Source organism: Castor canadensis, chromosome 5 (assembly GCF_047511655.1).
Source record: "Castor canadensis chromosome 5, mCasCan1.hap1v2, whole genome shotgun sequence".
In the NCBI taxonomy this organism is placed as follows: domain Eukaryota; kingdom Metazoa; phylum Chordata; class Mammalia; order Rodentia; family Castoridae; genus Castor; species Castor canadensis.
The window spans coordinates 152918886-152944646 of NC_133390.1; the positions used below are offsets into that span (position 1 = coordinate 152918886).

A 25761-nucleotide genomic window follows, 5' to 3' on the forward strand; every position below is an offset into this window, starting at 1 on the left:
CTTACTTGACTGGAAGGATAGTGGGGAATTAGACTTGTAGGAAAAGCTGCAAGGAACTGAGACCGCAGGCACTAGAACTCTTAACAGCACCAGTTCAGTCTGTGATTAGAAGACTTTCAGATTCTTTTTGTCCAGTGGGAGGAATCCATCGCAGAACACATGGATATAAATGGAGTTTATTAAAAGTTAGGAAAGGCAAATACAAAAGCGAGCATGGTGGGGCCCAGGTGGAATCTGGAGGCTGAGAGAAAGTGCTTCTGCTCTTCAGGTGCTTTTAAAACCTAAGATAACCTATGGAAAAGGGAGAACCAGGTGATTCCCATCCAATAATCAGTGAGTGGGAGAGGGGCATAGACCATTCCGACCACGTGAGGTTGGTTCAGGCCATCCTTGAGCCAGACATGAGCAACCTACATGTACTTATGAGTCCTGAACTTTCCCTACTTCTAGCCTATCTCAGAACCAAGACTCTGGGATCAGGAAGTTACCTCTGCTTCTTCTGCTTCTCATTTCTGCTGCTTACGCCTGGCTGCATTTCTTACTGCAAACATGCCTTCCCAGGGCAGGGAGGGATGGCTGTTGTCACAGTCTTCCTGTGCCATGATCCGAGAGGCCATTTCTTTTCTAGTTTCAAAATAAATGGTCCTGGAAAGGACTCCAATTGACTTGGCTTGCCCCTGAGTAAATCCTGGTGGAATGTTATTAGCAGGGATAGAGATAGGAGGCATGCTGATGGGAGGATATGCCTCAGAAAGCTTATCATTCTCTGAGAATGGCATAATCTTTGTGCTTGATTAGGAAAGAAAACTACAAATGCAAAAAAATCCTAAGTAGCCAGCTCCAGTGGTTCCTGCTTGTAATCCTAGCTACTTAGGAGGCAGAGATCAGGAGGATTTTAGTTTGAAATCAGCCTAGGTAAGTAGTTCTTGAGACCCTATCTCGGCAGTACCCAACACAAAAAAGGGCTGGTGGAGTGGCTCAAGTGATAGACTGCTTGCCTTGTAAGAGTGAGGCCCTGGGTTCAAGCCCCAGTACTGCAAAAAAAAAAAAAAAAAGTATATTGAATATAGATGACTATAACAATAGTACTACTTCACGAACAAGTAGTATTTGTCCCAGAAATGCAGAACTGTTCATTTTTAGGAAATCTGTTAATAAAGTTAAACAGACTAATAGATGCTCCCAAAACATGTGCTTAAAATTTAACTCTCATTCATGTTTTAAACCAGCTAATAAAAGGTTCCAGCTAATATAATAAGCCAAAGTAATTATCTGCTCCTGAATTATCTCAATAGACTGTTAATTGATAGGACTGGGGTTTGAACTCAGGGCTTAGTGCTTGCAAAGCAGGCACTCTACCACCTGAGCCACACCTCCAGTCCATTTAGTGCTGGTTATTTTGGAGTTGGGGGTCTTGAAATCTGTTTCCCGGGGCTAGCCTTGAACCTCAGTCCTCCTGATCTCAGCTACAGATTCATTTCTTATCTCCCTTTACTCTGCTTTCAGTACAGCAAACAGAGTGATCTTATTAAAATGTAAGTCATTTAATTTGTAATCCCTCTTTTCAAAGCACTCCAAGTTAAAACTCAGATCATCAGCTGATGATGACCTTAACCAATCTGCTACCCTCTTTTCCTCCCTCCCCCACTTCCTCACTTTTCTGTTTCACCCACACAGGTCTCAGGGACATTTCCCCTCAGGACCTTTGTGCTTGCTACATAGCTGTGATCTCACTTGCTTCAGGACTTTATTCTAAAGTGCTTTTGATGAAGCCTTTTCTGATTTTTCTATTTAAATCTTCAATCCACCCTCTTTCTAGGACTCATAACCTCCTACTTATTACCATATGACAAATGTATTTTACTTACTTATTTTCTCTCTCCTTCTTTCTCCTTTCCTCATTAAATTGTAAGTTCTGAGATTTTTTTGTTCCAGGGATTTTTGCCTTTTGTTTCATTGCTAAATTTCTAGTATTCTAAACAATGGCAGGCACATAGTAGGTACTCTAATGAGTTATGAATTAATGATGTGGGAAAAAAGCTGTAAATATTGAAAAGGAAGAGATAAAACTGCTATAATTCACCACTTGGAAAAACTTAGGACAACAGACAAATGTATAAAAACTAGAGTTGAGCAAATACAAATTTTAGAAATGTAATGGGCTCAAGACTACATTCAAAATGGGAACAAAAATGATAAAATATCTAGGAACCTGAAAAGAATGTGTAAAACTTATTTTGTAAATAAAATATAACATGAGGGTGTAAAACAGGAGAATAAGGAAAGGAGAGATATATATTCCATTCCTGAGTGGGGAGCTCAGTATTCTATAGATTTGATATGATTACCACATAAATTTTCATCAGAAATTTTCATGGAATTTGACAAGTAGATGTTATGCTTCATCTTAAAGAGAAGCTGTTCAAGCCAGTTTCAGTGATTACAGTGGCTCACGCCTGTAATCCTAGTTACTCAGGAGGCAGACTTAGGAGGATCATGGTTTGAAACCAGCCAGGGCAAATAGTTCACGAGACCCTATTTTGAAAAACCCTTCACAAAAATAGGGCTGGTGGAGTAGCTCAAGGTGAAGACCCTGAGTTCAAGCCCCAGAACCAAAAAAACAAAAGAAACTGCTGAATAAAAGCCATGGAATCTTTGAAACAATGTTAGAAGGATTGCCCAATAAGCTATAAAAACAGTCTACTAGAAAGTTCAAGTGCAAACATACCTGAATTCTCTGGTTATTTTTTAAAGTAGAGTTTTTCTGCAATAATAGACATATTAGTCAAATAGAAATCCGAAAATTGGATCCAACTATATATGGCAATTTTGCATAGGCTACAAGTGCCATTCCACATGACATGTATTTTGTCTTGGAACAAAATACAGTATGGTTTCTGCTTTATAAAAGTAAAACATTTGAGAGGGATAAAGAGCTAAATATTTTTTAAACCCTTACATAAAATGAATATTGTCATATATTGTTCATAATACTAGATAGGGAAAGCATAAAAGGAAACCATAAAATCCTAAAGCTTAAAGTTAAATGTAGATTTAATTCTATAACTGTAAAATGTCACATGAAAAAGATACCATAAACAAAGTCTTGACAATTGTAGAAAATATTTGTAACATATGGCCAAAAGACATATGTTTTTACTATGATGAAATATATAAATTATTCAGAACCCCCCATAACTGAATAAAAATGGACAAAGAATATGAATATGAATTCATAGAAAAATGACAATGTCCCCCATACCTAAACTGTATGTTACTGAGAGATCCATATCAAATTGTTCACATCAACTTCTATGATGTGAATCAAATTAGTATGAAGAATCAGTTTGTAAAACATTGAAAACATGAAGTATACAGAATATAAAGAGATCATACTAGTATTTTAATTGTTTTTCAGGGTCAAAATGGTAGTTACATTATGGAAGAAAGAGAGCAGAAAGTTTTTTTTCCAGGGAACCAAGACAATAAAATACAAACAAGATATAATACAGCAATTGTTATAAAAAGCAGTCAGCAGTGAGTTAAGTTACATATATAACAGAAGATGGGGAGAACCAAAATAATTGTTTAGAATTAAAAAATATTGTACCTGCAGCTAATTTTATTGTCTGGAAAACAGTGAGGTATAGGAGAAAAAAGTTCAGAATGGGGTAACTTGGTTGCCCAGGTTTTGATGCTGTTAATCTTTACTCGACCTTGTGATCTTGTGGAAACTGCCTCTGTTTAGGTCTTGATTTCTTCATTTTATGTCCAAATTCAGTCTAAATCCAAGAAAAATTAGAAATAAATTATAGTATAAAAGCATCATATTTGATGTAAGCTGTATTTTATTGGATTGGCTAAGTCTACCCAAGTACTTTTTTTTGTGGTGGTACTTGGATTTGAACTTCGGGCTTCGTGCTTACAAAGCAGGTACTCTACTGCTTGAGCTGCATCTCTGGTTCATTTAATGTAGTTATTTTGGAGATGGGGGATCTCAAGAACTATTTGCCCTGGCTGGCCTCCAACCTCGATCCTCCTGATCTCAACCTCCTAAGTAGCTAGGATTACAGGTATGAGCCGGCTATACCTAACTTCTAAAGGTAGAGATTTGTAAAGTTTTGGGCGACCACAGGCCTACCCAGAATGTGCCATCCTTGCTTAAGTAGACCTGTGAGCCACAGGGCAGTTTTATTGCTGATGTTTGGTGTATGTTTGATAGTTTCTAGTTAAAAAAAAAAAGACTAATTAGATACAGACAAACTCATAGTGGTAACCTCTGGGATGAGGATCAATGAGGACTTTAGTTTTAAATGTAATATTCAGTTTTCCCTCAAAAAATGACAGTAAGTTAATACTTTACATATTTAGCTCCAAAAAGCAGATATGCTAAGATTTTAACAGTAGTTAATTCTAGATGCCTATAATATGAGTGATTGTGCTTTTCTTTATACTTACCAGGGCTTTTTGGTTGTTTTTAGCTAAAAAGTAAGTAGTAAGTGACCTGTTTCATGGTTCATTGACAAATAGTAGGCTAGCTTTTGGTTAAAAATTAAATTTGGGAAATAACTAAAGCCAAAACGGCTGGGGACTTGGCTTAAGTAGTAAAATGCTTTCCTAGCAAGCATGAGGCCCTGAGTTCAAATGCTAGTATTGCTAAAAAAAATTTTTTTAAGGGGGAAAGCAAGAAAATATACGAAGGAAAAAAAGAACTGGATTTAATTTTACCTGTTTGACAAGAAAATAAGAAACACTAATTAGGATGTTTTACTCTGGGAAGAGAAAGGTCTTTCTGCATTTTATGTTCTTCTACTTTATTTGGAAAAAGAAACTGTTTTCAGCCTTGTCCTGGCTCTGCAGCAGTGGTGGGGAAGTGGTTTGTTTCTTGGTCATATGACCTATTCATGCTTTTGTCACTGGCTGGTTTTAAGTTTGAAAACCAAAGAGTCTTGGTAACCTTGGCAGTCAGTTCACATACTGTCTAGATGGATTAGGAAATGGGCCAAAGGACCAACTCAGTGAACTCTTTGTATTGCAGAGAATGAGTTCAAGATTAACCTTTTGTTAAACACAAAAAAGTAGAGGGGCAGGTAGTCACTATTTCTTAAGGAAGAACTTTTCTTGCTTCAGTTTTCTTGTCTTGCTGTTTCTGTCCTTCTGCTTCCAGAACTCCACATAACCCCTTCTTTCCAGCCCTAAATTTTATCATGAAAATGTTCATACAGAAAAGGTGAAAGAAAAGTACAATGAATATTCATTAAACCCACCAAGTAGATTCAGTCATTTTTAACATGTTAACATGTGTTTTACCTTTTTTCTTTTCTTTTACTCAGTCTTTCTTTGCTTACGTTAAATCTTTCTGAAGTAAATTGCATGATACTTTATTCCCAAGTATTTTCTTAAGCATCTAAGGAAAGGGACATTCTACTATATAAGTACAATAATATCATCTCATCCAGTTAGCAGCAGATCACTAACAGCAACCAATGCCTAGTCCATGTCAAATTTTCCCATATGTCTCACAGATGTTTCCTTCATTTTGTTTTTTTCAAAATCAAATGAGGTTCCCTATTGCTTTTATTTTGTGTGTGTGTGTGGGGGGGGTTTATACTGGGGCATGAACTCAGGGTCTCATGCTTGCTAGGCATGTACTCTACCATTTGAGCCACTCCACCAGCCCCTTTGTTGTGTTGGGTATTTTCAAGATAGGGTTTCACTAACTATTTGCCTGGAGCTGGCCTCAAACCATGATCCTCCTTATCTCTGCCTCCCAAGTAGCAAGGATGACAAGTATGAGCCACCAGTGTCCAGCTTCTCTGTTGTTTCTGTTTTACGTGACACTGACTTTTTTTAAATAATAAAAACTTTAAAAATTATGTTTAAAGGGGACCAGGAACTAGAGAAAAGGTGAGATCAAAAAGAATTAACCTAGAAGGTAACACACACGCACAGGAAATTAATGTGAGTCAACTCCCTGTATAGCTATCCTTATCTCAACCAGCAAAAACCCTTGTTCCTTCCTATTATGGCTTATACTCTCTCTACAACAAAATTAGAAATAAGGGCAAAATAGTTTCTGCTGGGTATTGAGGGGGTAGGGGGGAGAGGGAGGGGGTGGAGTGGGTGGTAAGGGAGGGGGTGGGGGCAGGGGTGAGAAATGACCCAAGCCTTGTATGCATATATGAATAATAAAAAAAATTATGTTAAAATTCACATAGGATAAAGTTTACCATCTTAGCCATTTTAAATGTACAGTTTTGTGGCCATCCATCCATGCAACTCTTTTTCATCTTGCAGGACAGAACTTCTGTACTTTTTGTTTTATGGTAAGACTGTGGTTTGAACTCAGGACTTTGCACTTGCAAAGCAGGTGCTCTATTGCTTCAACCAAGCCTCCAGTCCATTTTGCTCTGATTATTTTGGAGATAGGATATTGAGAACTATTTGCCTGGGTTGGCCTCAAACTGCAGTTCTTCTGATCTCAGGCTCCCAAATAGCTAAAATTACAAATGTGAACCACTAAAGACTTTCTTTTCTTTTTTCTTTTGTGAGACTAGGGCTTGAACTCAGGGCCCACTTGCAAAGCAGGTACTCTATTATTTGAGCCACACCTCCAGCCCAGAAATTCTCTATTTATTAAATAGTAATTCCCCACTCTTCTCTTCCCTCTAGCCCTTGGTAAGTACCATTCTACTTTCTGTCTCTATGAAGTTGACTGTCCTAGGTTCCAAATAAAAGTAGAACCATACAGTATTTGTCACTTAGAGTTCTTAAGGATCATCCATGTTGTGTAGGATGTGTCAGAATTTGTTCCTTGGGTTCCTCCTAGGCATGAGCCACTGGCATTCAGCTCCTTTGCACATTTTTGAATTGGGTTATTTTTTTGTTGTTAAATTATAGGAGCTCATTATGTATTCTGTATAATAACTCCTTAGCAGACACACGCTGGCAAATACTTTCACTCATCTCACCGGTTGCTTTTCCTTTGTTGATTATGTTCTTTGATACACAGAAGTTTTAAATTTTGATTTAGTCTGTTTTTCCTTTTGTTGCCTATGCCTTTTGAATCATAACCAAGAAATTATTGTCAAGTGAAATGTCAAAATGATTTTCCCAGCCTGGTGCTGGTGGCTCATGTCTGTAATCCTAGCTGCTTGGGAGGCTGAGATCAGGAGGATCAAGATTCAAAGCCAGCCTGGGCAAATAGTTTGAGAGACACCATCTCCAAAATAAATGGACTGGAAGAGTGGCCAGCAGTAGAGTGCCTGCTTTGCAAGCATGAAGCCCTGAGTTCAAACCATACTCCCACCCCACCACCGAAAAAAAAAAATTCCCTTATGTTTTCTTATTCTTTTAGGTTTATGTGTAGGTCTTTGATTCATTTTAGTTTTTTAAAATTTATTTTATTTTTGAATTATCATAAATTAATAATATAAGATTTCATTGCGATAATTCCAGACATACATACAATGTGCCTTGAACAGATTTATCCCATTGTACTTCCATTCCCCCTTTTTTTCCTCCCCCTTTTTCAAATAGTGTTTGGTAGGTTGTAGTCTTCATATGTATGTATGTACTGTACTTCCATCCTCTTCACCCTCAGTATCCTTTCCTTTCCTCTCCCCAGGCAGTCCCCCATATACATTCATGTCTCAGTATTATTACCATTGTCATCATTTTAGGTCTAGGTTTCACAAATAAATGAGAACGTGTAATATTTGATCTTTCATGCTTGGCTTAGCTCACTCAATATGATGATTTCCAGATCCATCCATTTTCCTGCAAATTGTGTGTTTGTGTATACCTTATTTTCTTTATCCATTCATTGGTCATTAGACACCTCAGCTGTTTGCACATTTTGACTGTTTCCATATTTTGAAGAGAGCTGCAATAAACACGGGTATGGAGGTATCTCTCTTTTTTTAGTTTTTAATTTATTTTTATTATATTATTGTGCTGGGGGTACATTGTGGCATTTACAAATTTGTAAATTTACAATTTACAAAATTATATATATTACAATATATCTTATTTAAATTCACCCCCACCATCATTCTCCTTTATTTCTCCTCCCCTTATTCTTAGGAGGTATCTCTCTTGCACATTGATTTGCACTCCTTCAGATATATGCCCACGAGTGGTATGGTGGGGTCATGGGTAAGTTTATTTTTAGTGTTTTGAGAACTTTCATACTGATTTTCATAGTGGTTACACCAACAGTGTATGAGGGTTCCTTTTTCCCACATCCTTTCCAGTATTTATTATTATTTTCTTGAAGATGGCCATTCTGACTGGGGTGAGATGGAATCTTAGTGTAGTTTTGATTTGTATTTCCTTTATGGCTAAGGGTGTTGAGCATTGCCTCATGTGTTTATTAGCCACTTATATTTCTTCTTTGGAGACTTGTCTTTCGTTTGTCCCTCTATTAATTGGATTATTTGTTGTTTTACTGCTTAGTTTTTTTTGAGCTCTTTATATATTCTGGATATTAATCCCTTATCTGTTGAATAGCTGTAGAAGACTTTCTTCCATTCTGTGGGTTGTCTCTTGATTCTGTTCACTGTTTCACTTTTTTCTTTTTTTGTGATATTGGAACTCAGGGCCTTTACTTTGAGCCACTCCCCCCCTCCCTCCCCTTTTTTTTTTGACATACAAACATGGGCTATAACCACCCCTTTTTTGTGATGGGTATTTTCAAGATAGGGTCTTGAGAACTTTTTGCCCTGGCTGGCTTCAAACTGAGATTCTTCTTATCTCTGCCTTCTCAGTAACTAGGATTGTAGGCATGAGTCACCGGCACCCGGCTGTTTCTTTTGATGTGCAGAAACTTTTTAATTTGTTAATTCTTGCTCTTATTTCCTGGGCAGTTGGAGTCCTGTTCAGAAAATAATTGCGTATGCTTGTATCTTCCAAAGTTTTTCCTTTTTTTTTTTTTTCCTGTAGTAAAATCAGTGTTTCAGGTCTTAAGATCTTTTATCCATTTAGAGTTCATTTTTATACAAGGTGAGAGATAGGGGTCTAGTTTCAGTCTTCTGCATGTAGACAGCCAATTTTCCCAGTATCTGTGATCCATTTTGGACTGATTTTTATATGTAGTATAAGGTAACCTCCAACTTCTTTCTGGTTTTGTTTTGTTTTTTGCAGTACTGGGGCTTGAACTCAGGGCCTTCACCTTGAGCCACTCCACCAGTCCTTTTTGTAGTGGGTATTTTCGAGATAGGGTCTTATGAACTAGTTGCCCAGGCTGTCTTTGAACCACAGTCCTCCTGATTTCTGCCTCCTAAGTAGCTAGGATTGCAGGCTTACTCCACCAGTGAGCAGCCCAACTTTTTTCTTTTACATGTGGATATCTAGTTTCCCCAGCACCATTTGTTAGAAAGACTGTCCTCCTTCTGTGGTCTTGGTGTCATTGTCAAAAAATCATTTGATCATATATGTGAGGGTTTATTTCTGAACTCTATTCTGTTTCACTGGTTTTATATAATTGTTTTATGTCAACACCACACTGTTGATTATTGTAACCTTATAGTAAGTTTTAAAATCATTAAGTTTGAAATCCCCAACTTCGTTCTTCTTTTTCAAGATTTTGTTGGCTATTTGGGATCCCTTGATTCCATATTAATTTTTGGTGGATTTTTTATTTTTGCAAAGAACATCATTGGGATTTTGATAAATACTTTATTGAATCTATGGATTCCTTTTGGTTCTGTTGATAGCTTAGTAATATTAAGTTTTCCAAATTATGAACACAGGATTTTTTCCATTTATTGGTGTCTTCTCTAATTTCTTTCAGAAATTTATGAGTGATCTAGTTTCTCTGAAAGCTCACTAGCATTTTGTGTTTTTACTGTTCTTCATTTTAGCTAGTCTAATAGATACAGCATCTCACTGTGGTTAAATTTGCATTTCCCCAATGAATAATGATGTTGAACATGTTTATCTGTCATTTCTGTATCTTCTTTGATAAATTATTTCTTCATACCTTTTGACCATTTTCTGATTGAATTGTTGTTTTCTACAAATGGTCCTTTTTCAGATATGTGGTTTGCATATATTCTCTCACAGTCTGCAGCTGATCTTTTCATTGTCTCAACAAAGTTTTTCAAATTAAAAGTTTGATGTAGTCCAAATGATCATTTTAAAAAATATAGATAACACTGTTGGGGTCAAGTCCAAGAACTCCTTACCAAACCCTAGATCCCAAATATTTTTTCTACATTCCTCTAAAGAAAATTATAGTTTTAGTTGGGTGCTGTTGGCTCAAACCTGCAATGCTAGCTACTCAGGAGGCAGAGATCAGGAGGATCTTGATTTGAAGCCAACCTGGGCAAATAGTTCGAGAGACCCTATCTCGAAAAAAACCATCACAAAAAAGGGCTGATAAAGTGACTCAAGGTATAGGCCCTGAGTTCAAACCCCAGTGACCCCCCCAATACATAGTTTTACAGTTTAGATTTGAATCTATGATCTATTTTGAGTTAAGTTTTGTGTAATGTATAGTCATGCTGAAGTTTCATATGCCTGTGGATATCCAGTTACTCTAGCACCATTTGTTGAAAAGACTGTCCTTCCATGATTCAGTTGCTTTTTCACCTTCATTAAAAATTAGTTGGCTGTATTTGTGTGGGTCTATATTTGGCTACTGTATTTTTTTCCACTGATGGATGTGTCCATTCCTCAGCCAGTACTATTTACTCTTGATTACTTTAGCTATGTAATAAGTCTTTACATTGGGTAGAGTGATTCCTCTCACTTTATTTTTCTTTTTCAAAAGAATTTTTAGAAGCAGACATGGTACACACATCTGTAAACTCAGAATTCTGGAGGCTGAGGTACGAGGATCATAAGTTCAAGGCCAGCCTGGGCTTCATAGTGAGACCCTGTCTAAAAACAACAGCAAAAGCTTTCATGTTTTTTAGATATTCTAGTTCCTTTGCCCTTTCATATAATCTTTGAAATAAACCTCTCTACATCTGTATAGCATCTTAAAGTTTGATAGGAATTGTTTTAAATCTGTTTTATCAATTTTGGGGAAATTGATATCTGTACTATGTTGGGTCTTCTAATTCATAAGTATGGCATGTCTTTCCATTAATTTAGATCTTTGTTTTTTTTCACTAGTGTTTTGTAGGTTTTAGCATGTGAGGTTTTTTTTTTTTGGGTACTGGGTTTAAACTCAGGGCCTCATGCTTGTTAGGCAGGATGCTCTACCATTTGAGCCATGCCACAACCCTATTCATGTTTTATTATTAGATTTATAACTAAGTATATGATTTTTGCAAGTATAAGTAGTATATTTTTAGATTTGATTTCCATGTAGTCATTGCTTTTTTTTTCTTTTGGTGCTGGGGATCAAACCCAGGGCTGCGCATGCTAGGCAGATACTCTACCACTGAGCTACATCCCTAGTCCCTATTGCTTTTATACAGAATTGTACTTGACTTATATTTATTCATCTCATATCTTAAAACCTCTGAACTCATTTATTAGTTGTAGGGTTTTTTTTTTTTTTTTTTAGATTCCTTGAGAATCTAAAATGTTATTTGCAGGTAGGCCATATCTGCAAATAGGGACAACTTTATTTCTTCCATTGCAATCTATATGTCTTTAATTTCCTTCTCAGTATATTCTATTGGCTAGTGTTGTGTTAAATAGGTCTGAGGAGGACAGACATCCTTGCTTCATTCCTGATGTTAGAGGAAAAACAATGTCTTTTACCATTACATATAATTCCAAACTTTGCTTGGAAGGTTTTTAGATTCTTTTTCAAGTTGAGAAAAGCAGTCTATTCATAGTTTTCTGAGTGTTTTGCATTACATTTTGTCACATAATTTTTCTGTATCATGTATGGGTTTGTGATTTTTTTTCTTCTTTAGATTATTAATATGATGGTTTACATTGATTGATTTATGGACCCTGAGGGTCCCTGGGATAAACTCCACTTGGTCATGGTATATTAATTCTTTTTATATGTTGCTTAATTCTATTTGCTAATATTTTGTTAAGGGGCTTACATCTCTATTCAAGATGGGTATCGGTTTGTAGGTAACTTATTTCTTTCCTTCCTTCCTTTCTCTCTCTGACTTTGTTTAGTTTTGATACCACATAGGAGATTGTGAAAGTTTGATAAAACAGTGATAGTGACCCTAAGTCATGGAGTGAATGAGTTAGGGCCTGAGAACATGAAAAGAATTCAATGGAGAAAAGCAATCTGGGGAATTGGGGAAGGGAAATAGTGTTATTTGGCTGGAAATACTGTTGTTTGGGTGAGTGTAGAGCAGTGTAATAAACTGATTTAGAAAGGGATGGAGATGAAATGTGAGAGTCATGAATGGACAGTTAGTATAGTTAGTTTGTAATTAATGATGTGGCAGGACTGGGATTACATTGACTATATAGAAAAGAATAAATATAACGAGTCTTAATAAATGAATGGTAGGGGTGGATCTTGACCTGGAGGCGATGAGAAGACCAGGTGGAAGGATCCTCTTGAACATGAAATTGGGGACCAATCTCTAGGACTGCTGGGAAGGAAGAGAGATGGGTAGGAAGAGAATGTGGCCTTGGAAATGATATTAATGTCAGGGAGTATCACTCCTCACTCTTTGCTTGGGAGCAAGGAGATATCCCTTAGGCTAAAAGAATAGTAGATCTATACAGAAGTGGAAGCAAGTATGCCTCTCTCTGTAAGGGAGCTTTGTCTAGGTCCATAGGCCAGGTTTGGCTTTTGTCTGTTTGCCTTTGGTTTTGAGACAGACTGGTGAAGACTCCAGTTAGGGCAAATCAGTACGTGTAAAGTTTTCTTTGAAAATCATCAAAAATGAAAATCAGTTGAAGTTCTTAGAGTAGTTGCTAAGTCTCAGTCTTGTCTGGGATTGACCTTGAGAGAACCTTTGATTCCATCCTCAATTGAACCAGAGAGTCATGCTATCCAGTTCACAGCCAGTAATTACGTTAGCATAGTCTCTTCCAGAAAACGGAAGAGAAAGGAACGCTTCCCAATTAACTTTATGATTCTGATATAGAACAAGACAAGCACCAATTTCCATTCCTAGTACAGTCATTCCTCTTTTCATGCCTTGAGGGATTCTCACATAGGGTGATATTCTTCTCATGGGGCTGTGCTAGCACTCAGGAAACTGTTTTTTGTTGTTGCAGCGGCAGCCGACTCCGCCAGGTTCAGAGCATCCTCCTGACTCAGAGCAGCAAGTCTCAGCCTGATGGAATCCTCTGCATCCTAGGTCAGTACTTTTAACAAGATGGGACTCAAGGCTGTGGCTCCTTGGATTCTTATTTATACAAAGATATTAATAATAGTACCATTGTAAAATAAGCTTTGGGCTAGTGTCCTTCTCCTAGCTCTCATTCCCCTGAAATCTGTTACTGTTTTAATGAGGTTGAACATGAGAGGCTTCAGTGAGATGGGGAATCCTCACCATTCTTGGAGCTCCTTTTATCCCAGCCATTTCATCTTAGCCTCACATAACCAGCTACCTCTTGCCCCTGACACTTTCCTCCTGCTCAGAGTCATGGTTCTGGGACATCACAGAAACCCAGAACCAGGTAGTATATATACTTAAGACACTGAGAGGCTGTAGTAAATACAGTATCATCTAATTTCCTTTTTAATTGTCTCTGACACAGCCTTACTAGACTGTAAGCTTCATGAAGGCCATTTGTAGGCACATATACCACTGCAACTCAGCATCCACTGCAATGCTAGGCCTTGCCCCTGATATTTGTGGCATGATGAGTGTTTATGGTTCCATTTGCTTGTCCTTTTCTTCATGTCTTTGTTTGTTTTGCTTTGAGATAGCGTCTCCTATGTACCCCAGTCTGGCCTCAAACTTGAAATCCTTCTGACTCTGCCTCCTGAGTGCTGGGATTGATTACATGTGTATACCACTACAGCTGGCTATGACTATTTTAGTTTTCTATTGCTACTGTAACAATGATCAGCTTGCTTTATTTATTTATTTCTTGGAGTTTGAATTTGAGGCCTCATGCTTGCTAGGCGGGCACTCTACCACTTGAGCCACTCCGCCAGCGCTTTTTTTTTTTTTGTTGGGTTTTTTTGAGATACTATTTTCTTGAGAACTATTTGCCCTGGCTTCTAACTGCAATCTTCCTCATCCCTGCCTCCTGAGTAGCTAGGATTACTGGCGTGAGTCATCAGCCAGGGCTTGCTCTGATTATTTTTGAGATAGGGTTTTGCTTTATGCCCATGCCTCCAGGACCATGATCCTCCTATTTGTGCTTTCCCTTTTGCTAGGATGACAGATCCAAGCTACTGTGCCCAGCCATTGGTTGAGATGAGGTTTTGTGAACTTTCTGCTGAGCTCCTCCAGCTTTTTTTTTGCTTTAGGCTACTTTTCAGATTGGGTATCACTTTTTGCTTGGGGCCAGCCTCCTGCTGGGATTACAGAAATGAACCACCACACCCAGCTTATTTTTTGAGATGGAGGTCTTGCTGTTTTTTTTGTTCAGGATGGCCTCAAACCATAATCCTCTGTATCACCGCCTCCTGAATAGCTGGAGTTATAGGTGTGAGTCATTGTGCCTGTTTTCATGTCTTGGAACTTCTTTTTCAAGCCATCTTAATTTGCCTTTATTAGGTACCATATGTTTTGATAAAGTTCTCTTTGGGAAAGGAATATTTTTCAGACCCTTATTCTTGGCTAATGGAAAGTATTCCAGGATCTTTAACAAGCCATGGAAGACATATTTTCTGGTTCCTTTTGCCCTCAATATTCTATGTTGATTGATTGTCCCAGCTGTGTAGATGTTGAGATCCAAGTAAGGGTACCTGACACAGAGATCTTTTTCTTTCAAAGAGAGTGTTACTTAGTTTAGTTTCTAGCACAAAACTGGTCTGAGCCACTTGCCTTTGATCATCAGGGTTTTGCTGAGCACAGGCACATTTTTATTGGGGCTCATTGAATCCTATAGTACAGGACAGCTGATCAGAGCCTTCTTTACCTTGCAGGAATTGATAGCAGGTACAATGAAGGCTGCAGAGAGCTGGCAAATTATCTTCTGCTTGGTTTATATAATCAAAATACCAGTGATTTTGAGAAAACAGGATTTTCTGAAGAAGTTCTAGATGGTAAGTCTATTTTGTTAAACTGTGTGAGAGAAGAGTGGGTGGATTATTTGTTTGCATTCTTATTTAATGGTTTTTTAATTGGAAAATGTGATCAAATTTAAAGTAGTACAAAGTTCCAGTAAATTCTTGCCTTTTGTTTTGTTTTGAAGGGTGGGTGGGGAGGTCTCACTATGTTGCCCAGGCTGGCCTTAAACTTGTGATCCTCTGGCCTCAGCCTCCCAAGTAGCTGGAGTTTCACCACCACACCCTGTCAAACTTTTCTTCTTTGTTGATATATAGGTAATATGACCTGTTGGTTATATACTGAATAAGAGACTACCAACAAGTAGCTTTCAGAATATATTTACTGGGTAAATCAGTCTTGGGAAGAAAGCAAACATCAGTGCTTGGCTCTGTCTTTTCTTGGCAAGGTGCTAGTTCTTCTTGCAATTGCCCATTGCCTGTTCATACACACTGAGGGTTCACATTATGTGCTGGTGTCCAGTGAAAGCACTTTCAGTTGTGAGGCAAGGATGAGCCTGCAGGCTGATTCTGCAAGGAAGACCTCATGTGGATCTTCAGCTGAGGAACAAAGGCTCTTTGTCCTGCTGTCTCTGGGAATTGTTTGCTGAGTGACTTTAATTCACGATGATGCCTGTGACTACAATGCAGGCTTTCTGCTTCCCTTCTCCTTTCCTTGGCTCTGAGACACTCTGCCTGTGTTGCTGCTGCTGTGGACTGGTGCCCAGGAGCTATCCCTGATATCACACACTTAGCATCATGACTTGACTGCCAGATGGGTCAGGAGACACAGGAACAGACAGATAAAACTGAGCTAGAGACAGGCAGCTCTTGTGAGGCAGCTGGGGGGGAGGCATGAAAGCAAACATCTGATGTGAAATGATCTTGCTTGAGTATAATGGTTCTCAGCTGGGGGCAGTTTTGTCCCCCCAGGGGCCATTTAGCAATGTCTGAAGACATTTTTGATGGCCACACATATATATGTGTGTATTTTGAGACAGGTTCTTGCTGTGTAGGCCAGGCTGGCCTCCTATTTGAGATCCTCCTGCCTTGGTTGCCTCAGTATGGGGATTATAGGGTTTAACACCATGCCAGTGACAAAAAATTATCTGAGGTTGAAAATTCTGGTCTAATGTATGTGAAAATTCTCCTGTGGTAAAGTCCTTAAGAGAGCTTATCCTTATGATTTAAAGCTCTCCTTTTCATTAGAAAGTATAGAAAAATTTCCACTGAAATTATTTCTTCCATTAATTTTTTAAAATTCAAATTTGACTTCAGATTTTGATTGAAAAAAATTTTCCGTTACATTGTACAGCATCTGCTGGTTTGGAAAGAATCTCGGCCACTTGTACCAGCCACACATTCACTGCAGCCCCAGTTGTTATACTACTGAAATTAAGGAACTAGTTTAAATTCCCAAAGGTGTGCTTATCTTTGTCTTTATCCTTTCACCTGGCACAGTAGGTGCTTAGCAAGTGAGCATTTTCCTCCAAATTATAAATTCTTTTTTTTTTTTTACTGGGGTTTGACCTCAGGGCCTACACCTTGAGCCACTCCACCAGTCCTTTTTTGTGATGGTTTTGTTTGAGATAGGATCTCTCAAACTATTTACCTGGGCTTCGCACCAAAATCTTCTTGATCTCTGCCTCCTGAGTAGCTAGGATTATAAGTGTGAGCCACCAGCGCCCAGCTTTTATAAATTCATTTTTAAATCCAAATAGTTAAAAAGCTGAGGTTACCAGATTTATGTGTTTACATTTCAGTCTTCAATTTTGAGAGATAAAATAGCAACATAAAGGATTTATTTTAAAAAGACACTTTAAAAATATTTTACATATTCATTTCATTCTTCTGTACTTTCTTCTTTTACCTGACTGTGTACTTTGTGAAACTTTTGTTCTTTTTTTTTTTTAATTTTTTATTATTCATTTATTCACATGTGCGTATATTGTTTGGGTCATTTCTCACCCTTGCCCCCCGTCTTCCCCCCCCACACTTCCAGGCAGAACCTGTCTGACCTTATCTCTAATTTTGTTGAAGAGAAGACATAAGCATAATAAGGAAGACAAAGCATTTTTGCTAGTTGAGTTAAAGATAGCTAAAATGATGATATCATCATCTACTGAGAGTGTGAGAACACTTAGTTAGGTTTAGCGGCTGTTAGGTTATGCCTTTTATTATATCCTAATTCTTTGAGGTTATATTTTAGTATGGAGTGTAATACGTACTAGAAACCCTCAATCTTTCCTGGTGACATGACACTCTTAATCCTCAGCAGGTAGTTTACAAGTGTTTAGGGCAGGGCTCTTTGATAATAAGAAGGGAAAAGGAGGAAACCCATTACTGAGAGATGAGAACTCCCCTTCTGCTACACTTTGACTTTAGAACTTACCTGAGAGTCAATAGTAAAAAACTGTCTTCCTATGTTCCCTGTAACACCATGGACTAACCAGGTGTGGAGTGTAGAGTGGCTTAAAAGACCATCATTGGGCTGGAAGTGGCTTATGCAGTAAATTGTCTACCTAGGAAGCGTGAAGCCCTGATTTCAACCCCCAGTGCCAAGAAAAAAAAAGACCATTCATCCTGGAGCTTTATTCCAGGAGGCTGTCCAGCTGGGTGGTCAGCTGTGGTTGGAGTTCCCTAGGCTTTAATATGTTTTCATAAAATGTGGTTTGTCCATTGTACTGCTGTGTTGGCATTGCCAAACCTGCTGCATCTAATGCTCCTCTTCTCTGTGTGCTTCCTCACCTCCAGCAATTTCTAGCTTCATCTATTAGAGAGAGGCCTGGTAGCTCTGGTCTCAGAAGAGCCATGGAATGATGCCTCTGTTTTTCTTCTGGAAGTGTCTGGCTTTTGTTCTCTGTATTCAGGCTACTTTAATAACTCTGTCCCAGTCCATGGGTCTTCTGTTTACCTGGGTTATTTGTACTCTTGAGATTGCTTTATTTACTCAGCCCACCAATATCAATCGTTGTTCCTTAAATCTGTGAGCTGCTGATCTATTTACAGAAGCTGCTTCTACTTGCTTCTACTTCCTTCCTTCCAGCCTTTCCTGTGTACAGAGTTCATTACCACACACAGTACCCTGTGCTGACAGGCAGTGTGTAGGCCCATAGTTGGTCTAGAGCCAGATGAGCCAGTGGCCAAGAGTTTTTGACACTGATGTCTATGGGAGAAGAGTCACTGCCATACTTGGTAACTGCTTCAGTGGCCATTGGATTTCCATGGGATTTATCTCTGCATTGACGTACACAGACAAGTTTGGTACCACAGATTTGACTGTGTTGAGCTTTGCAAAACATGTTTCAGGTAATGAAGCCTGGCTCTGTGTGTGTGTGTGTGTGTGTGTGTGTGTGTGTGTGTGTGTGTGTTGCTGGGATCTGAACTCAGAGCCTCATACTTGGTAGGTAGGCACTCTACCACTTGAGCTACTCCACCAGCCCTTTTTTTGTGATGGGTTTTTTTCAAGATAGGGTCTCGTGAACTATTTGCCCAGGGCTGACTTTGAACCACCATCCTCCTGATACCTGCCTTCTGAGTAGCTAGGATTACAGGCGTGAGCCATCAGTGCCTGGCTTGAAGCCTGTTCTTTTGACTTATTTTGTACCTGCATTTGTACCTCTGCATATCTAGAGGGCCACAGTTGGTGGGAACATTGTATAGGGACTAGGAAATCTTTATACTTGGCTGTTCTTAGTCACTTTGAAGTACATTGGTTGATTAAATAAGTTTCAGTTTGAGAGCTGAGACTTGGCTCAAGTGTAGAGCGCCTGCCTAGAATGTGCAAGACCCTCAGTTCAAACCCCAGTACTGCAAAAGTAAAAATTAAAAAATGTTCAGTTTAGAGTTTTGTTAGATTGTTTCCAAAGTAGTTTTAATGTTTGGTTTGGTGGTGTTGGGGATGAACCCAGAACCTTATTTGTGCTAGGCAAGTACTCTGTCACTGAGCTACATCCCCAATCCTTAATGGTTTTAGTAATTTTCTGGGCAGGAAATGTCTAAAGGAAAAGCTTTTGACAATCTTGTGTTTTAATTTTCTTACAGATGTGATTATATTGATTAAATCAGATAGTGTCCATCTGTACTGTAATCCTGTCAACTATCGCTATCTTTTACCCTTTGTGGCACATTGGAGAAATCTGCATTTTCACTGCATGACCGAAAATGAGGTGAGGAGAAAAGATAGAATAGGTATGTCTTTAAGGAAAGTGTTGGTTTGGAACAGGAGTGCCCACTCATCTTCCCCACCCCCCCCCAACCCCACCCCGCCAAAAAAAAATCAAATTGCAGATTGTGGTTACATAAAAATAGTTCTTTGTTTTAAGTAGAAAGTTTTACATTTCATTTTGAGGCTACTTTTTAGATAAGTTGTTTATCTAAAGGAGGCAAAAGGACACTGTTCAAATTGGGGCCTAGTAGTGTGCTGGTGAACCTGCCTTCCTGCCTGGCATCTCCTTCACCAACCTGAGCCCAGTCTCTTCTAGGACTAAAGCCTAGAGACTGTCCTTCGAGAATTTTTTAAACATTGTGACACTCTTGTCTTTGGGTTTCTTGCTATTTGTTTCTGTTTCCTGGGTCCTATTTAAAAGTTTGGCTGAAAAGCAAATAGGGATTTGAGGTTTGGGATTTCATGGAAGTTGTGACCCAGTATTGGTCAAGAAACTCTTCTTTCTATGTGAGTGTTTGAGGGATTTGGGTTGATTTGTGTGTGTGTATGACATAAGAGAATGACAGGTATTTCTGACTAGTAAATAAGATAGGTTGACCGGAAACTTTCCCTTGGTGCAGTCTCTACAAATGCCATTTAGGACAACCCTGATAAGATGTAGAGAAAATAATGGAACTTTGCATGATGTCTTTCATCAGAGCCTATTTTTCTTTTAATTTCCTTCTTTAGTATGAAGATGAAGAAGCTGCTGAAGAATTTAAAATTTCCAGCTTTGTGGATATGGTTCGAGACTGTAGTAGAATTGGTATTCCTTACAGCTCCCAAGGTGAGTGTCTGACAACAAGCCCTTTAAGAGAACCTTGCTTGAATGGTGTATGAATTGAATGCCCTTACTTTTTTCTTTGGAAGCATTCAGCTGGGAAACCCCTTGATCCATTTTTACTAAAACAAAGGATCAAACAGAATGATTTTTGGACTTCCTATACAAGCTTATATTTGTAACTGTTTTTGTAACTGTGTTTCCACAGCAACACAGCAGCAAGTCACCTGTGGGTCAGGTAAAAGAATGGATAAGGAATTTAGCATAATTGATATCTAGTCTGTATCACTTTTTTTTTAAAAACAGGTTCTTATTGTCCAGGCTGGCCTGTAACTCACAATGTAGCCCAGCTTGGCTCTGCCTCTGGAATCAGTCCTGGTATTATAAGCATGCACCACCATACTTGGCTTTGTATCACTTACAAAGAGCATAGATGTGGGGCCTCTTGGTGATGAGAAATAGAAATTTGGATATCCATTTAAAAATTATCCTGACAGGTAGTTCAAACACGATTTGTGGAACACAGGGAAATAATGAGCACGTTTAGTAATGCTTACACTAAAACTTATGTTATAGGAACAAAGCCTTGCACATTGAAGTTACTGTTATAAGAAAGAAAACTTTTTGATTTGGTAGTTTTACCTTGAGGAAGTTGATTGGCTGTGTTTCTTAAGGGAGAGTAGAACTTTGGGTCTGTTAATAATTATACCTACTAAATGATACAAGTCAGCTATAACAGAGTTCTATTATTATTTTTTACTTAATTACTTGGAAACTAAAATGTGAAAATATGCTGTAGAGAAATCTGAATTTATCTAACTTGCTTATGGTTTGAATTTTTCTTGGATTTCATTTTGTGTTTCTAGTTTCAATATCTAACCATTTCATCTGTTTAAATTTATTTTGCTGGATTATGCCCTGGTGAACTTGTGAGAAATGATGCCTTTTTAACCACACTAAATCAGGTTTAGATTGTTATATCCAGAATGGTATTTGATATGTGTTGTTATATTTGATTCTTCTAGGTCACTTGCAGATATTTGATATGTTTGTGGTAGAGAAATGGCCAATTGTACAAGCCTTTGCACTTGAGGGCATTGGAGGGGATGGATTTTTTACCATGAAATATGAGGTATGTATGAAAAGTAGTAAGTTTGGTTTTTGTCTGCCACTAGGCTGTTATTGTGAAGAACCCACAAAGTGAGTGTGCATTACAGTAACACTCTGAAAAGCTGACAGTTTTCTCCCAGAGGATTAGAGCAAGTTAGAGAACTTGAAATGCAGAACAATTGCTGTTTAAGATCAGTCCCAAACTGAACTCTCTGGTCTTTCCTTCTTGGAGCTCCTCTCTATTCTCTTCCCTGTCTTTCACCATTCTGAGTTAATTATTCCTCCTGATTACTCCTTATAGCACCTTGGCCTCACTCCTTTTGCAGTTTTTATCCTCCTGTTATTACACAGTTGTCACATACACACCCTATTCATCCACCCATCTTTTAGTCTCCTGACTGCAAGCTTCTTGAGTAGAAAAACAGAGCCTTATTGTTGTTTGTATCTCAGAAATTGATAAAATTTGAGAGCTATTCAAGAGCAATGAAGGGATAGTGCAAAATTTTGTATAAGTACAGTATAGTAGAAGAAATAAAAGGGGTAGCTTTTGTGGTAAGAACAGTATCTTTTATTTCATTATTCTTGTATCTGGGAGATGACCAGTAAATATTTGTTAAGTGAATTAATGAGTAAGTCTGGGAAAGGAGTTGTCCAGAGTACAGGTTAGAAAGGATGGCCTGGTAGGTCAGCAGCACAACCACAGGCATCCATGTGCTACCCTAGGTTCCCCACTGACATAACCTGGCCCAGTACAGAAAACCAAGGAGATGGAACATTATCATGCTATAAATAGTGTCATCCTGTTATACCTTTAGAAGCAATTCTGAGAAATATCACCATCCCTAGGAAGTGAGTGGGAGCTTATCTGGCAGGACCACGTCACACACAGGCTGGAGGGAAGTTGCCACATGCACATCACCTTTTCTGCTCCAAAACCACAGTATTTTCACATGACATCAACAATGTTTCAGGAACTGCCCCTGATATGAAGTAATGCTCTCTAATTCAGAAGATAAGGGACATAAAGGGAGATAGGTTACATGGGACAGAGAGGAAGCTTGACATTTTTATAGTAATGGTTATATGTATTTTTAATTAATTGTATGAACTAGGCATTTGTAGAGTGCCTACTGTATAACAGAGACTATTCTAAGCACTTTATTTGAAGTGACTGATTTAATTCTTGCAATAGGTAGGTACTATTTCATATCTCTGTTTCAGGAGTTAGTGAGTAGCAGGACTGGGACCAGGCCCAGGTGATCTGGTTCCAGAGTCTGTGCTATATACAGCCTAATCCCCCATACTACATCTAGAGTGGCATGGGGAAGTAGTGTTCTGGGAGTCCAGTTGATAGAATCCAAATGAGACAGGCTTTCTGACTGTGCCTTAAGAGGCCTTACACCATGAAATTACATTCACAAAGAACAAAATCTTCCCCAAACACCTTTGAAGGGTAATATAGATCTTTACTGTAGGTTGGTGCTATTGGGGATGTTAATGGATGGACCATGTAGAGGAAATAGCAGATACCATCTAGTTACTCTTAAGTTTTCTCTCAAAGTCCCTGTCTCAGCTGGACATGCCACCATGCACAGCTGTAATCTCAGCACTTGGATGTGAGACAGGAGGATCGAGAATTTGAGGTCAGCCTGGGCTACATAGTAAGACCTTACCTCAAAAAAAAAAAAAAAAAAAAAGCTGTGGATGTATGGATGTGGCTCAAGAGGTAGAGTACTGCCTAGCAAGTATGAGGCCCTGAGTTTAAACCCCAATACTGCAAAAGAAAAAGAAAAAGAAAAAAAAAGTCCTCTTCTATATAGCTGATAATTTTAATTCTCCCAGATACTTCCCTTTTGTCTCCATCTTATTCCCCCTCATCTTAGTTCTGTTCTTTATATTGCCCTTCCCAGTTGTTTAATTGTGGAGCAGTTTGGTCTACAGATGCATTCTACTCAGCTTTGATTTCCTGAACCAGAAAGGCTCTTGCCTCCTTTGAAGGCTGAGAGCTATAGATGCTTACAACTTAACATTTTAAACTTCTATACTGTTGCGTGGCCATACTCAAACAAAGTAAACCCAATAAGCCGGTTATCCCTGATGTGGTTGGTGCTAGCATGAGAAGGGAAGCCAAGCCCAGCAGTAGGTTTTACTTGGCTTTTAGAGTGTGCTAAACTGAGTCATGAATATGGAGAACTTTTTTTTCCTGAAAACATTTATAGGGAAGTTGCTGTACTCAGGTTTTCACTCCAACTTCCTTCTTACCCTTGAGCTGCCTAAGGAGAGGCAGCAAACTTCTGGATAGGGAGAATAACCAGGGAGCATTCTTTCACTTGTCTATGGACAAACATAAGATCTCCATATTAAAAGGGGGAATAAGAGTTGTGAAAAAAATATTCAACAAGAAGGACCATGGTGGCACATGCCTGTAATTCCAGTACTCAGAGGCTGAGGTAGGAGGTTTGCAAGTGTGTTAATCAGAATTTTTGCCACTGTGATAAAGTACCTGATGTAAACAACTTAGATGGGGAAAATTTATTTTGGCTCATACTTTCAGAAATTTCAGTTCTTGACTTATATGTTAATTCTGGGCCTATGGTGAGGCAGAATACCATGGGGTAGGAGCAAGTGGTAGAGGCTACTAACCTCATGGCAGACAGAAAACAGAAAGAGAGGAAGGAACTGGGGATCATGTATAACCTTTAACCTTTAAAGACATATCCCCCAATGATCTCCTTCCTCCAGCCAGGCCCTACCTCCTATAAAATTTCCACTACCTACCAAAATAGCACCACCATCTGGGGACCAAGTGTTCAATACATGAGCCTACAAGGGATAGACATTTCATAGTTAAACCATAGAATTCAGAGCTGGAGGTATAGCTTGAGTGGTAGAGTGGCTGACTAGCAAAAGCTCAAAGCCCTGAGTTCAAACCTCAATACTTCAAAAAAAAAAATTTTGTTCAAACCATAGCATTCCTCCCCTTGTCTCCAAAGGCTCATGGCCATCTCATAATGCAGAATTCATTTAGTTCATGTCTAAGAGTCACCATAGTCTTTAACAGTTCCAAAATTGTTCAAAAGTCACAGTTCGGGAAGGAGCTGCCTGAGCGACTGCTGAGGCATGACCTCAGCGTGGGGAGTGTAGAATGCTGGGCTGAGGGAGCCTGTAGCTGGCTCAGGAATGCTGAGTGGTGACCAAGGAGGCCTGAGCTAAAGGGAGAAATGTAGAGGAGGTGGATCTGCCTATTGTGAACGAGGACTGTGACACGCGAAGATTGTGGCTGACCTCCACAAGCACCAGTGCAGCCTGAACTGGGCAACTGGACCAAGCAGATTATGCCACGCCCAGAGAGGCCGATTAGGCCACGGCTGGAGGCGGAGTTATGCACCCAGTGTCCTGGATGTGTGCAAAATTCATCAGAAGTGGTTGTTTATTGTAAGCAGACATCAGAGCTAGTGCTGCACGCCCACTGCTGCCTGAATCAGAAGGGCACCATCTTGGGGTGAGGGAGGAGAAGACATCCTTGGATACTAGAAAAGAATCCTCAGTCCAGCCTGGCCTGAATGGCTTTGGGAATAAATATTGGTGCCTATCTGGAAAAAAAAAAAAAAAGCCAAAGTTCAACGTAAACTTCTATAAAATAAAAAGCAAAATGGGGCACTGGTAGCTCATGCCTGTACCCCTAAGCTGCTCAAAGATTGAGGTTCAAGGCCAGTGGGCCTGCTGAGACCCCATCTCCAAAATAACCAGAGCAAAATGGACTGGAGGTGTGGCCCAAGAGGTAGAGCACCTGCTTTGTAAGCCTGAAGCTTTGAGTTCAAACCCCAGTTCCACCAAAAAAAAAAAAAGAAAAAGTTACATACTTCCAAGGTGGTACAGAATAAACATTGACTAACAAGGAAAGACTGGATCAAATACGATTGAAACCCAGCAGGGCAAACACTAAATCCTGTAACTCCATGTTCAGCATCCAGGGCATGTGGTATTGTAATGTAAGCTCCAATGGGCTTGGGCAACCCCACCCCTAGGGCCTTGTTTGCAGCACACATGGCCTCTGTCTTGGGCTGGCTCCATTTGTTTCCTGCAACTTTCTTCGGCCTGTGTTCCATATTTCTGGCATCTCTAACATCTTGGGGTCTTCATTGCAGCTAAACTTCACATTCACAGCATACATCACCCTGCTTATAGGGACTCTAATCCTATCGCACATTACTGGCCTTCCAGGCTTTCCTTTGAAATCTGAGGGGAAGCTTCCATGACCTGGTAACTTGTATTTTTCATACCTGCAAAAGCAGTATCTTGTGGTTGATATTACAGTGCCACCCACCCACTTGGATAGTAGCCAGCCCCTCTGGGCCATGACCACATTAGCCTCTTAGTGCCTAGACTGCTGAGCATGTGAAACAAATCCTAGGGAAACACCTCCTAGGTGGCACTGTGTAAGCAGGGAACCCCCAAGTCATTCTCTTCTTAAAGTCTTGCAAATAACTTTACTCTTTCATACCCTTAAGCTTTTGATGAGTAAGTCTAGACAATTCCTGAGGTGCCCTCAAGGCA

General features: G+C 39.1%; 1 protein-coding gene across 3 annotated transcripts in view; it reads left to right on the forward strand.

Annotated features, from left to right (window-relative positions):
• The window catches only part of Dnaaf9 (dynein axonemal assembly factor 9), a 130493-nt gene that overhangs the window by 7226 nt on the left and 97506 nt on the right, over positions 1–25761 (forward strand). For all 3 annotated transcript variants that reach the window (XM_074074429.1, XM_074074430.1, XM_074074431.1), the window contains exons 2-6: positions 13159–13241; positions 14987–15106; positions 19151–19275; positions 20004–20100; positions 21120–21226. In XM_074074429.1, coding sequence (XP_073930530.1) covers positions 13159–13241; positions 14987–15106; positions 19151–19275; positions 20004–20100; positions 21120–21226 — 532 coding nt within the window. The remainder of the gene's footprint in view (positions 1–13158; positions 13242–14986; positions 15107–19150; positions 19276–20003; positions 20101–21119; positions 21227–25761) is intronic.